This window comes from Aricia agestis, chromosome 22, assembly GCF_905147365.1.
Source record: "Aricia agestis chromosome 22, ilAriAges1.1, whole genome shotgun sequence".
NCBI classification, from domain to species: Eukaryota; Metazoa; Arthropoda; class Insecta; order Lepidoptera; family Lycaenidae; genus Aricia; species Aricia agestis.
This window is the reverse complement of record NC_056427.1, coordinates 3,353,774-3,366,297: the sequence shown is the minus strand read 5'-3', so window position 1 is coordinate 3,366,297 and position 12,524 is coordinate 3,353,774. Positions and strand designations below refer to the sequence as shown.

Sequence of the window (12,524 nt, the reverse complement as noted above, 5' to 3'; positions counted from 1 at the left end):
GTTTCGGTGATGATGGCTGGTTTACTCCTTCGATCGTGGATTCTTAGAAATCTATTGTTATTTTATTGTGTCTCGCTCATTGGTGAGCTTATGGGGCTTGATGGGTTAAGTGAAACTTAGACGGCTACGTAGCATTTCGTTGACGATGACTGGTATCTTTAAAACGCTCCATCTCCATATTGTTATATCCCAGACATTCTTATATCATACTAGCTGTCCCGGCAAACGTTTCTTTGCCATATAAAGTATTTCGGCTGTATTATTTTATTGAAGTGACTAAATAAGTATGTCACCATGGCAACGTCCATCGCTATCCCGTCGCACACACAATGGTCGCCGTCAGTCACTAGTTGTAATAATTTACTATTATTTATTCAACAAATGCACTTATCAATATAAAAAGTACCCAGTAGCCGATTCTCGGACCCACTGAATATGCATATAAAATTTGGTTAAAACAGTAAAGCCGTTTCGGACCTAACATTGTGACACGAGAATTAATTTATATATGTCGTAGGATGATTTGATAAATCCGTGTTTTCGCGAAATCCCTAGAATTTTCGCGAAAATTCGATTTATCAAATCATCCTACGACATCGTAGGATGATTTGATAAATCGAATTTTCGCGAAAATTCTAGGGATTTCGCGAAAACACGGATTTATCAAATCATCCTACGACATATATAAGATAAGAAGATAGCTATTGAATCGAATGCGATTTTACTGAATTCTCTCTATTACCAGGTACCCAATCAATCTCTTCAAGTGCACGCGCTCAAGCTATCAGATATTCGGGGCTGGTCCATGCTCTGTGAGGATGCAGTGTCCATGCTGGCTTTGCATATACCTGGTGAGTTCTATACACGACTGACATTGACCTAACATTGAATAGGAAGTTTAATATTTTAAAATATGCCAATGCTAATTCTGACTTACTAAAAAACTTGTGGACTGATTTTGATATGATTATGACACAGATATACAGGTTGTAACAAAAGTAAGCGATAAAGCTTAAGGTTTTGTATGAGTCACCCTTATAGACTTCGCAGTGGAAATAATAGCGTTGAACTTTCACAGCGAACACAATGTAGATAGCCCGTACACACCCTAATGCCGGCTCTCGACATAGGCGAACGCGTTGGCCAACGCGTCTGCAGACGCGTTGGCCCAATGTGTAGAACGGGCGTTCGCGCGTTGGCCAACGTCTAAATACCTACGGCCAACGCGCGAACGCCCGTTCTACACATTGGGCCAACGCGTCTGCAGACGCGTTGGCCAACGCGTTCGCCTATGTCGAGAGCCGCCATAAGGGTCGAATCACACAGGAATGGCAGCGCAGTGGCGAGCATTTTCAGTGTCATATGATTATAAACTTTATCTTCTTTATTGTAATACATAGTATCGCTTGAGAGACTTGGAAAGTCTCGCGGCCGTGATTTCTCAAGCGATACTATGTATTACAATAATGAAGATAAAGTTTAAAATCATATGACACCAAGAATTCTCGCTGCTGCGCTGCCATTCCGGTGTGATTTGGCCCTAAAGTATTATCAATTAGTTTTGTTACACAGTGCATAGAGTAATTTACTGGGTAGGACTGATAATAATTTCTACTGCAGTAAAAATGTTAAAAGACCGTAGGATTTCACCACATATTGAAATATGCTTTGGAGAAGGACAGATTGGGTTTTTGAAGCTTTAATTTTCATGTATTTATCACAAACTCAAATATTATGCTTTCTTTGCAGAGGAGGACAGGTGTATGGACATCTTGGAGTTGATAGAGATGGACAAACTGCTGAGCTTCCATTCTCATACGCTCACACTGTATGCTGCTTTGTGCTACCAGAGTAACTACAGGTAAAAAGCATTCCAAATGTCAGCATGTTAACTTCATGAAATTAAAAATACGAGTGGCACTCTAGGACTGCCGCGGTAAAGCTATTGCATATCATTTTTTATTAACGTATGCAATTATATTTTATATATATTATATTTCGACGACCTCCGTGGCTCAATGGTTAGAGTGTGTGGCAACTCAAGCCGGGGGTCGCGGGTTCGAATCCCGCCGACGGAACAAAAAGTTTTTCAATGTTCCTGGGTCATGGATGTGTATTAAATATGTGTATGATATAATAAAAATCTTAAATATATGTATAGTATAAAAGTATTAAATATATTTCTCTTGTCTGGTACCTGTAACACAAGTCCTTCAGGTACTTAGCACGGGGCCAGACATGGGCCAGACTGACGTGGTGTGAAGCGTCCATAGATATTATTATTATTTTTCGCATACGTCTAGTCGCACGCACACAAACACCGTGCTGAAGTCTACCGAACTGAAACGAGGTTAGACGATGCACAATGCCGCACCGCAGTGCCGGTCGGAGTGGGGAGTGTTGGGTTTATTTTCGTTACGGGATTTCTTGGTTCCGTCGCCGCGTTCGAAGCCCGCGATAATAGCAATGCAATAGCTTAAAAAATCATCACAGTGCTTCCAGAAAATATTACAATATAAATTTTATTTGATTTCAATTTACTTTTAATCATAAAGTTAATATACCTAGCGGAATAGAGAAACAAAGGCCTGAGCAAGCGAGATGTCACTATCAGTAACACTGCGTGGTAAAAAGTGACGTGTGATACATGACAGCAGAACTCTTTTTCTGACGTCCAGTCGGCACGTGCCGCACGTTGACAATTTAATCTCATAGAAATCATGTTCAATCATGCTTGTGTCAGTGTATACGTACACATATTCTGTGCTGTCATCTGAGCTTTTTGACGATAGATATCGAGTTATAAAAAAAAAAAAAAAAAAAAAAAAAAAAAAAAAGACAGGACGACTAATTTCCAAAAACTATATGGTAAAAATCATGGAGGTGGAGTGTTAATAGCACTAAAAAAGGACATAGATTTCGAAGTTTTAAATTTAGAAAGTGACAGAGCATGTATGTATTCGCATACATTTTTACAAAAATTACTTCATAAACGTGTGTCTAGCTTATAAACCCTGGAGATCTTTAAAAAATTTCTTGACCAATGTTGTCAAACTATTACATCTTGCCCAAAAAATAATACATTGATAATGGGCGATTTCAACATTCCCGATACGTTATGGCTCGGTCCACAAACGAACACCTCGACTAAAAACTGCGAGAGACTCTCTTTATTAAACGAGTTCATTTTGAAAAATAATCTTAATCAGTTTAATAGAATTTCTAACTGCTGCAATAACGTACTAGAACTGATAATTTCGGACCAAATGTGACAAATTGTTTCTCAAACTCTCCCATTAAGCAAAATTGATAAGTTCCATCCTCCACTCGATTTTACAATCGAGTCATATAAATCTTTAAAAGAAAATACATCATTGCAAAAATTGAATTTCGAAAAACTGATTACACGAAATGTAAAACTGAAATTAAAGAAATAGATTTCGAACATTATGCTAAAAATATAGACAATGTTTACTTATAATTACTTACAACTTTTTTATAACAAAGTGTTCGACATCATTCATAAATGCACACCCCTTTCAACTTACAAAAATAGTCGCTACCCGTCATGGTTTTCTAAACCACTTATAAAAGTCCTAAAAGAACAAAACAAAAACATCATAAATTCAAAACTTACCATAATCCCCGCGATTATGATTCGTATTCCCTGCTCAGAACGCGCACAAAATGTATGATGTATAAATGTTTTGCAAAGTACATATCAAGCATAGAAGAAGAATTAGCTAAAAATGTCAAAGCCTTCTGGCGTTATACCAAGGCTAAGCGCATGACTAACGATCTCCCATTATCAGTTAAGTATAAGGATAAAACTGCCACTACTGGTACAGAAATAGCAAACTTGTTTTGCAGAATACTTTTCTTCTGTTCATAAGTCCCCCAATATTAGCTCCACATCCTACAAATCCGATTTTAAAGCAGCAAACTATAGTCTTAGTCGCTTGAAGGTTAGCGAAAGAGATGTCTATAAACGTATATGCGGAATCGATATTTCAAAAGGGAGTGGCCCGGACGGTATCTCACCTTTTTTCGTACGGATGTGTGGTTCAGCTCTGAGTATCCCCTTGAGTATAATCTTTAACAAATCGCTTAGCCAAGGCACTTTCCCCGATTTATGGAAAATAGCTAAAATAACACCCATTCATAAATCCGGTGACAAAAATGATGTCACAAATTACAGGCCTATTAGTATCCTCAATTGCTTAGCTAAGATCTTTGAGGGAATAATTTATGATTCACTCTACAACCATATACTTCATTGTCTCAGCCCAAAACAACACGGTTTTATATCAGGTAAGTCAACACTTTCTAATTTGCTGGTATATTCAAATTTTCTATGTCAGTCTTTTAATAAAAAATCCCAAGTAGACTCAATATATTTAGATTTCTCCAAGGCATTCGACCGCGTCAATCACAATGTGCTTTTAATCAAACTTCAACATCTTGGAATTCATGGTGATCTTCATCGTTGGCTTCATTCATATCTTATTAATCGCACCCAAATAGTTGCCCTTTACGGTTTCGACTCAATACCTTTCGAGCCACTCTCAGGCGTTCCACAAGGCTCAAACTTAGGTCCTCTCCTTTTTTTAATACATTTAAACGATTTACTCGATAAATTTACATGTCCATGTCTAGCTTATGCTGATGACATAAAATTGTTTAACGAAATAGCAAATATTAGTGACTGTGTTCTTCTTCAGCATAACATTAACATTGTATATTACTGGTGTTTATCAAATGACATGAATCTTAATGTAAAAAAATGTCAATATATAACTTTCACAAAAAAAGGAACCATTACAATATTATTATACTATAGCTGGATCGCATCTAACGAGAGTTAATCTAGTTCGTTACCTGGGTGTCTGGTATGATTCCTCATTCAATTTTAAATTTCAGTATCAAACTATGATCACAGCAGCAAAAAGAATGTTGTATTTTATATTACGAACTGCAAAACCTTTTAAAAATGCTGAGTCACTTAAGGTGCTGTACACCGCTCTGATCAGATCACAATTGGAATATTGCTCACCTATATGGTCACCTATATATAAAATTGATTGCGAAAGTATAGAGTCAATACAGCGGAAATTTCTTAGACACCTAAGCAATAAAGATCGCCTAAGAAATACTCTACCTGAATATGAGGATCGCCTTCTCCATTACCGTCTTACCAGTTTAGGGCAACGTCGCAATATTGCAGACTTATGTGCACTCCACAAGATTGTCAATGGTGTGCTGTGTGTGAAGTGATGAATTGCTTGCAAAAATCAATTTATCTATTAGTAAACGCTCTAAACGAAAGCCAGTGCTCTTTGACATTCCACCTTTTAGCAACAACGTTGGACGGAATAATCCACTACATCGTATGTGTCAGTCCTATAATGACATTTGTTAAAGGCTCATGTAAATTTCGATATCTTTCATCAAAAAATTTCTGCTTATAAGAAGTCTTTGCTTGAATGTAATAAACTATTAAGTATAGATGTTAATTAGTTATACTTAATGCACCTTAAAGTTTTTCAGTGTTAATATTTTCCTGAATTAAGACGGTGATTGTCAATGTATTTTATTTTTTTACTAACAAAAGCTGTGTACAATATTTAGATTAATGAATTCACCGATGTATTATTAACAAACTAACCTATTTTTTAAAAACTTAGTTCATTAGTTATTTTTGTACCTTGATTAAATAAAAATAAAAAATAAAATATGTTTTTCACACAGATGAAACCAATTTCGGTTTCGTTTGACAGCTCGAGATTGTTGCTCTATTCCGCTAGGTATATTAACTTTATCCTTTTAATATAATTAGCCATACCTCTTACTCTAGGGTGACCTGTGTTTGAGAGCCAAATTGTCACAAAGTATTGTCTTTTTCTTGCAGGGCCGCGCACGCGTTATGTCAACACGTAGACCAGAAACAACTGCTGTACGCGATCCAATCACAGTACATGTCGGGACCGCTTCGCCAGGGCTTTTATGACCTGCTTATAGCGCTGCATCTGGAGTCGCACGCCACTACCATGTGAGTTACACACCTGCAAATATGCTAATAAGGGGAAAAGGATGGAACAGCTGTTGTTTACAATACAGTACACGCCAGGGCTGCTATGACCTACTCATAGCGCTGCATCTGGAGTTGCACGCCACTAACATGTGAGTTACACACCTGCAAGAATGCAATGGACCAGCTGTTGTACGCAGTACAGTAAATATTGAAGGCGCTAGCAATTCCGAGAATGGACTCGAGTCATTTTGAATCAAAAATTTGGTAGTATTGGAAAAATAAAGAACATTTTTTTCAGAGTACTTTTTGACATAATCTTTCAAACTTTTAATTTAATTTCATGAAGTTTTTACATACTTAAATCTCTAACTTTTTTTTCCAAACTCTTCATTAAATTAATCATTGAGGGCCTGTAGAGTGGTGACTCTTCCTGATAAATTCCGGATAGTCTATCCAAAACTTATCTGACAGACAGAGTATGGATTATCTGTCAGATAAGTTGCAGTAGCCTTTCCGGCACTTATCAGTAGGTGCTGAACAGGCCCTACATGTCTCTGGGGACGATCGTAAGACTTGAATGTTTGTTTTCCAGGGAAGCGTGTAAGAACGAATTCGTGATACCACTTGGTCCGGAACTGAAAGCCTTATATGAGGACCGCGAAATGTGCCACAGTCTTCGTTCCCTGCAGACGGAAAGTGTCAGGCCGCAGATGAAGATGACTGATATCGCGTAAGTTCGTAAAGCTGTATCTATGGCATATTTGAGAAAAATATGACAGCAACATTTTAAATGTCTTAAACTTTGTAGAATTAACTTAAAATATTGTAGCCCACCGCTGCCACCAACTTTCGTAATATCAACAGAAGCTGATGTTTTATAAAAAGCAACTAAATTTCTTATTATTTTGTTTGGCGGTTAAAGTGTCAAAATGCAATAAACGTACTCTTTCACATTCTGAAGGAGGTATATGCACCTCCTATATTCACTCGCAGTTGGATGAAAAAGTATCCCACTACTGCCACCATATTTCGAGATCTATACAGACTTTCATAAGGATGTGATTACTTTTGTAAACCTATTTTTCACGGACAGTATTGCTTAAATAAAATTAAGATGTCCTCTTAATTTTATTTCCTAGACAGAGTGTTCAGTTTACGACTTAAGTAATAACTCGTGTACATTTTTCCAGCGAAAGTATAACGGACATAAGCAACCTGTACTCCCCCTACTTCCCTCTGGAGGTGGTGCGCGAGTTCGTGATGCAGGCGCTGGCAGACGCCGTCGAGACCAACCAAGTCCACAACAGAGACCCCGTGGGCGGGAGCAACGAGAATCTGTTCCTGTAAGTATTTTTGACGACCTCTGTGGCTCAGTTGGTGGGCTGTTGGTAGGTCAAGCCGAGGGTCGCGAGTTCGAATCCCGCCGACGGAACAAAAAGTTTTCAAAAGTTCCTGGGTCATGGATGTGTATTAAATAATTATGTGTATCATATAATAAAAATCTTAAATATATGTATAGTATAAGAGTATTAAATATATTTCCGTTGTCTGGTACCAGTAACACAAGTCCTTCAGGTACTTACCATGGGGCCAGACTGACGTGGTGTGAAGCGACCATAGATATTTATTTATTTATTTATCTCAATATCGTTACTAGGTAGTGTTCGAAGGATTTGGAGAGAAAGACCTGAGTGCTTAGTCAAGTTGAATTCGGTAGTTTCGATAACGAATAGATGTCAAAAATGTTTTTTTTATGAAATAAGGGTGCAAACGAGCAAACGGGTCACCTGATGGAAAGCAACTGACGACCTCTGTGGCTCAGTGGTGAGCGCGTTGGTAGCTCAAGCCGGGGGTCGCGGGTTCGAATCCCGCCGACGGAACAAAAAGTTTTCAATGTTCCCGGGTCTGGATGTGTATTAAATATATGTATGATATAATAAAAATCTTAAATATATGTATAGAATAAAGTATTGAATATATTTCCGTTGTCTGGTACCTGTAACACAAGTCCTTTAGGTACTTAGCACGGGGCCAGACTGACGTGGTGTGAAGCGTCCATAGATATTATTATTATTATTAACTTCAGTCGCCCATGGACACTCGCAGCATCAGAAGAGCTGCAAGTGCGTTGCCGGCCTTTTAAGAGGGAATAGGGTAATAGGGGAGGGTAGGGATTGGGCCTCCGGTAAACTCACTCACTTGGCGAAACACAGCACAAGCGCTGTTTCACGCCGGTTTTCTGTGAGAACGTGGTATTTCTCCGGTCAAGCCGGCCCATTCATGCCAAAGCATGGCTCTCCCACGTAATTAGCGATGCTTTACATCAAATCATGTATGGGATTTGATGTAAAGCATCGTTAAGCGTCATGGCGCTTGCGATGCGTAAATGTCAAATCCCATACATTTTTGACATCTAACTTCGTTATCGAAACTAGCGAATTTAACTTGACTAAGCACTCTGCTGACTCTTTTGAAAACTTTATTCACTAGCACTAGGACCAACAAAGCACTATGTCCAAACACTACGCACTAACACTGTCCGTAGCCGAGTCGTAGGTTTCACTGGATGGCTCTTGATCACTTGTTAGTTGTTCTCACTTCGAAGTCGCCTCGAAGGTAGCTGAACTGTATTGGCTCGCCTCCTTGCGCCTTTTTATATGGGCCGAAACGTGCCCCAGACTATTCCAGAAAGTTCATTTTTGGAACGTACCCGACTCGCGGAAACATGATAGGCCGGGTTGCATTTTTCTGGAAAGTTCGCGCATGTTCGGTTACTCCTAGTAGACATATTGCGTACCATGGACAGACAAACAGTAAAGTCAATCTTGCAACAACCTTTTTTTCCGATGGTTTAAAATAACATCCAAATCGTTGCAGGCCGCTGATCAAGCTGACGGACCGGTTACTGCTGGTGGGCATGATGAGAGATGAAGACGTGGAGAAGCTGCTTATCATGAGCAACCCGGAGACATGGGATCCTACTTTCGATAAGGGTAAGTCATTAGGTACTATGACAATAATATATTTATTGAAAAATGTAAAGTCTACATAAAATTGTAAAAAAAAATAATTAATGGGTTTAAAAACAACCCCCTCGTCATTCAATTTAGCAGTACTATAACCACTTAAGGTGCGCGTCCACCGGATCGGAATTGAAGCGTACTGTTAGACGGTCAATTATAAACCACTTTTTAAAACAAAGGATTTTAGTAAAACAGACTTAGTTTAATACACAATTAGAATTTAGAAGTGAATTTTGAAATATAGCCAGGCAAATGCCGCGCGCGGATGTAGAAAGATGGACAGGAACTGAGGGACTCGGGCCGAATGCAGGGATTATATATCAAATGGAAGGAGTAGTGCTAGGCACTATTATATACTAACCTAGTATATAACAGTACGCAGCGGATGGATCTGTTGCTTTATATTGATTTCTATGGTACTGGAACGTCATTTCGGCGCCTGACAAATTATAAATGACGACGCTCCGTCCGCACTGTTCGCTCCGATCCCGACCCGATGGACGCGCAGCTTTATTGCTAACTTTGTAGGCTTACAAAAATAATTAAATCTTTTCATCACAGAAGGCAAAGACGAGCACCGAAAAGGCTTACTCCACATGAAGATGGCGGAAGGGGCTAAACTACAGATGTGCTATCTGTTGCAACATCTCAACGACATACAGTTGAGGCATCGTGTGGAGTCCATTATTGCGTTCGCTCATGACTTCGTTGGTGATTTGCAGGCTGATCAGTTGAGGTGAGTGAGAGTGAAAAACACTTGTGTATGTATGGTTTTTTCAAAATGGTGATACATTTTTCCCAATTTTTTTTGAAGTGAAAACTTCTTTAGCTGCGTTGAGCATTTTTGTGGGATGGGTAAAAACTGTGAAACTCGCGTCAGATTCTCGTGCTGATGGAAAACCGTAAGACGGTTAGAGAGTAGTGTTGGAACATCGAAATCGATTAATCGAACAATCCATTGTTTTTTTCGATTGTCGATATTTTTTAATCGATTGTAAGGGTTTCGATTAATTAAAAAAAAGTTTTTTTTTAAATCGATTTTCATAAATATATGGGTTAAAAAAATTGTAAGGGTTTCGATTAATTTAAAAAATCATTTTTTTAAAAAACAATTTTCATAAAAAATGGGTTAAAAATTTAATCGATTGTACGGGTTTCGATTAATTAAAAAAATCGATTTTTAAAATCGATTTTCATAAAAAATGGGTTAAAAAAATAATGCATAACGTTAATAATTAAATTTTTCACTTCTGCCGGTCGAGCCGGCCCATTCGTGCCGAAGCATGGCTCTCCCGCGTTAAAAATTTATGGTTGTATGGGTGTATGGTTTTTCAAAATGGTGATAAATTTTTCCCAATATTTTGCGCTTTCAATGCGAATTTAACAGTAGGTACAACATTCGTAGTTAATCTACCATCGGGGAAATTCTTAGGCAGTTTTAGGACGTCATGTGGTTGGCGTATATCAGTTCAATGTCAGCTGTGATCGGTCGGATGGGTTTGACGTAACGCGACCAAGTTACTTAGGTCCGACATCTGCCTAGGGACCAACTTCTCTGATAGTACATATAAATACAGTTCGTGAGGGTAGTTGGACGCTGTTAAGCATTCGTGTACTAACCCGCAAAAAAATTATTACGTATTGAGTTATGAATGCAGTTATGTTCTTTAGATGATTTAGAACAAGACTGCATTTAAAATTTAACAACAAAAAAAATGTAGGTTAGGAGTTAGGACTTAGGACACTAATGCTTAACAGCGACCAGTTATGAAATATATTTTTTCAGGCGATACATCGAGATCAAGCAGTCAGATCTACCGAGTGCGGTTGCTGCGAAGAAGACCAGGGAGTTCAGATGTCCGCCGCGGGAGCAGATGAATGCTATACTCAGTAAGTGATATGATAGGTTGTGTGATAACTTGTAATTTTTTTTAATTAATAAGTTCCAAGCAACATCTAGTAAAACGTAACGCATGAACTTCGTTTGAACAAGCGCTTACTTAAAAAAAAAGTATTTGTCCTGTTTGAAACTTAAAGTGTTTGCAATCTGCATATCTAATTTTATAAAAATGGATTCAGCAGCTTGCGCTCTCTCTCTCTCATAGAAAGCAATTTCGTTCCATTCGGGTGTCCCTTGACACCACTCACGTTTTTTTTCTATTTTCCCTTTTCTCTAGGTTTCAAACACCTGGAAGACGAGGATCCGGAGAACTGTCCATGTGGGGAGGACCTGATCAGCAGAATGAACGAGTTCCATGAGGCGTTGATGGCGCATGTATCCTTGAACGCGCTACAGGAGCCTGATTCTAGCGTGAGTAGTGTGAAGTTAGGTATAGTTGGAAGAGAGTGGTATGAAGTTAGCTACACAGAATATACTCGTATTATATAAACGAGTTCCATGAGACGTTAATGGCTCATGTGTCCTGGAATGCGCTGCAGGAGCTTGATTCTAGCATGAGTAGTGTGAAGTTAGGTATAGTTGGGAGAGAGTGGTATGAAGTTAGCTACACAGAATATACTCGTATTATATGAACGAGTTCCATGAGACGTTGATAGCGTATGCGTCCTTGAACACGCTATAGGAGCCTGATTCTAGCGTGAGTATTGTGAAGTTGGCTGTTTATTGTGGAGAGAGTGGTGTGAAGTTATCTATGTATGGTTATTAAAGTATGTATCAAGATAGATAAAGTAAGGACTGAATTGTCAAGTTAGCTGCGTTTGACGGAAATATAGTCTTAAGTAGCTTTAGAATTAAATATACATAATATCTACGAATAATAAAAAATGGCAATAGCAACGAAAGTACACTCACGAAATAAAGTCGTTGACATTAATTGTCACTTCTATATTTACACAAAATTGTGTACCGAATACATGTATAAAGTATGCATGTATTCGGGCCACATTTGTAGACTCGTGGACAGTTTTTTTGACACAGTTACTCTTCCTTAGTTTTTATTATTCGTAGATCAAGATAGATAAAGGATTGAAGTGTGAAGTTAGCTGCGTTTGACGAAAATATAGTTTAAAGTTTGGCTGTGTATAAGGAATAAAAGTAGCTATTAAATATAATTATAATAATAATAATACTAGCTCCCACACCTGTTTCGGTGACGGTGGCCGGTTTCACTGAAACCAGGCCAGCTACGCAGTAGTAATTTTATAGTACCCAAGTGTGTGCGCAATACACAAGAGCACTCTCTATTCCTTTACTCTCATAACCCAGTGGGACGGAAGACCGACACGACTGGCGAGAGATCAGGCGCAGGACCGACTTTTTACATGCCCGTCCGACGCATGGATCATCTTACTTGTCAGACAATCAGGTGATCAGCCTGCATTGTCTTAACCAAACTTGGAAATAACAATATGTTTCCAACGCGGGAATCGAACCTACGACCTCGGAGTCAAGAGCCGCGCTCTATACCACTAGCCCATGGAGGCGTTTCGAGAATTAAATAAGATACACA

The 12,524-nt window shown here is 38.6% G+C and overlaps 1 protein-coding gene across 29 annotated transcripts in view; it reads left to right on the top strand.

Moving 5' to 3' along the window:
• Nucleotides 1-12,524, top strand: part of LOC121737989 (ryanodine receptor) — a 156,146-nt gene that overhangs the window by 71,626 nt on the left and 71,996 nt on the right. For all 29 annotated transcript variants that reach the window (XM_042129772.1, XM_042129761.1, XM_042129776.1 and 26 more), the window contains 9 exons: nucleotides 746-851; nucleotides 1,750-1,861; nucleotides 5,909-6,049; nucleotides 6,624-6,761; nucleotides 7,222-7,374; nucleotides 8,909-9,024; nucleotides 9,616-9,790; nucleotides 10,841-10,944; nucleotides 11,232-11,365. In XM_042129772.1, coding sequence (XP_041985706.1) covers nucleotides 746-851; nucleotides 1,750-1,861; nucleotides 5,909-6,049; nucleotides 6,624-6,761; nucleotides 7,222-7,374; nucleotides 8,909-9,024; nucleotides 9,616-9,790; nucleotides 10,841-10,944; nucleotides 11,232-11,365 — 1,179 coding nt within the window. The remainder of the gene's footprint in view (nucleotides 1-745; nucleotides 852-1,749; nucleotides 1,862-5,908; nucleotides 6,050-6,623; nucleotides 6,762-7,221; nucleotides 7,375-8,908; nucleotides 9,025-9,615; nucleotides 9,791-10,840; nucleotides 10,945-11,231; nucleotides 11,366-12,524) is intronic.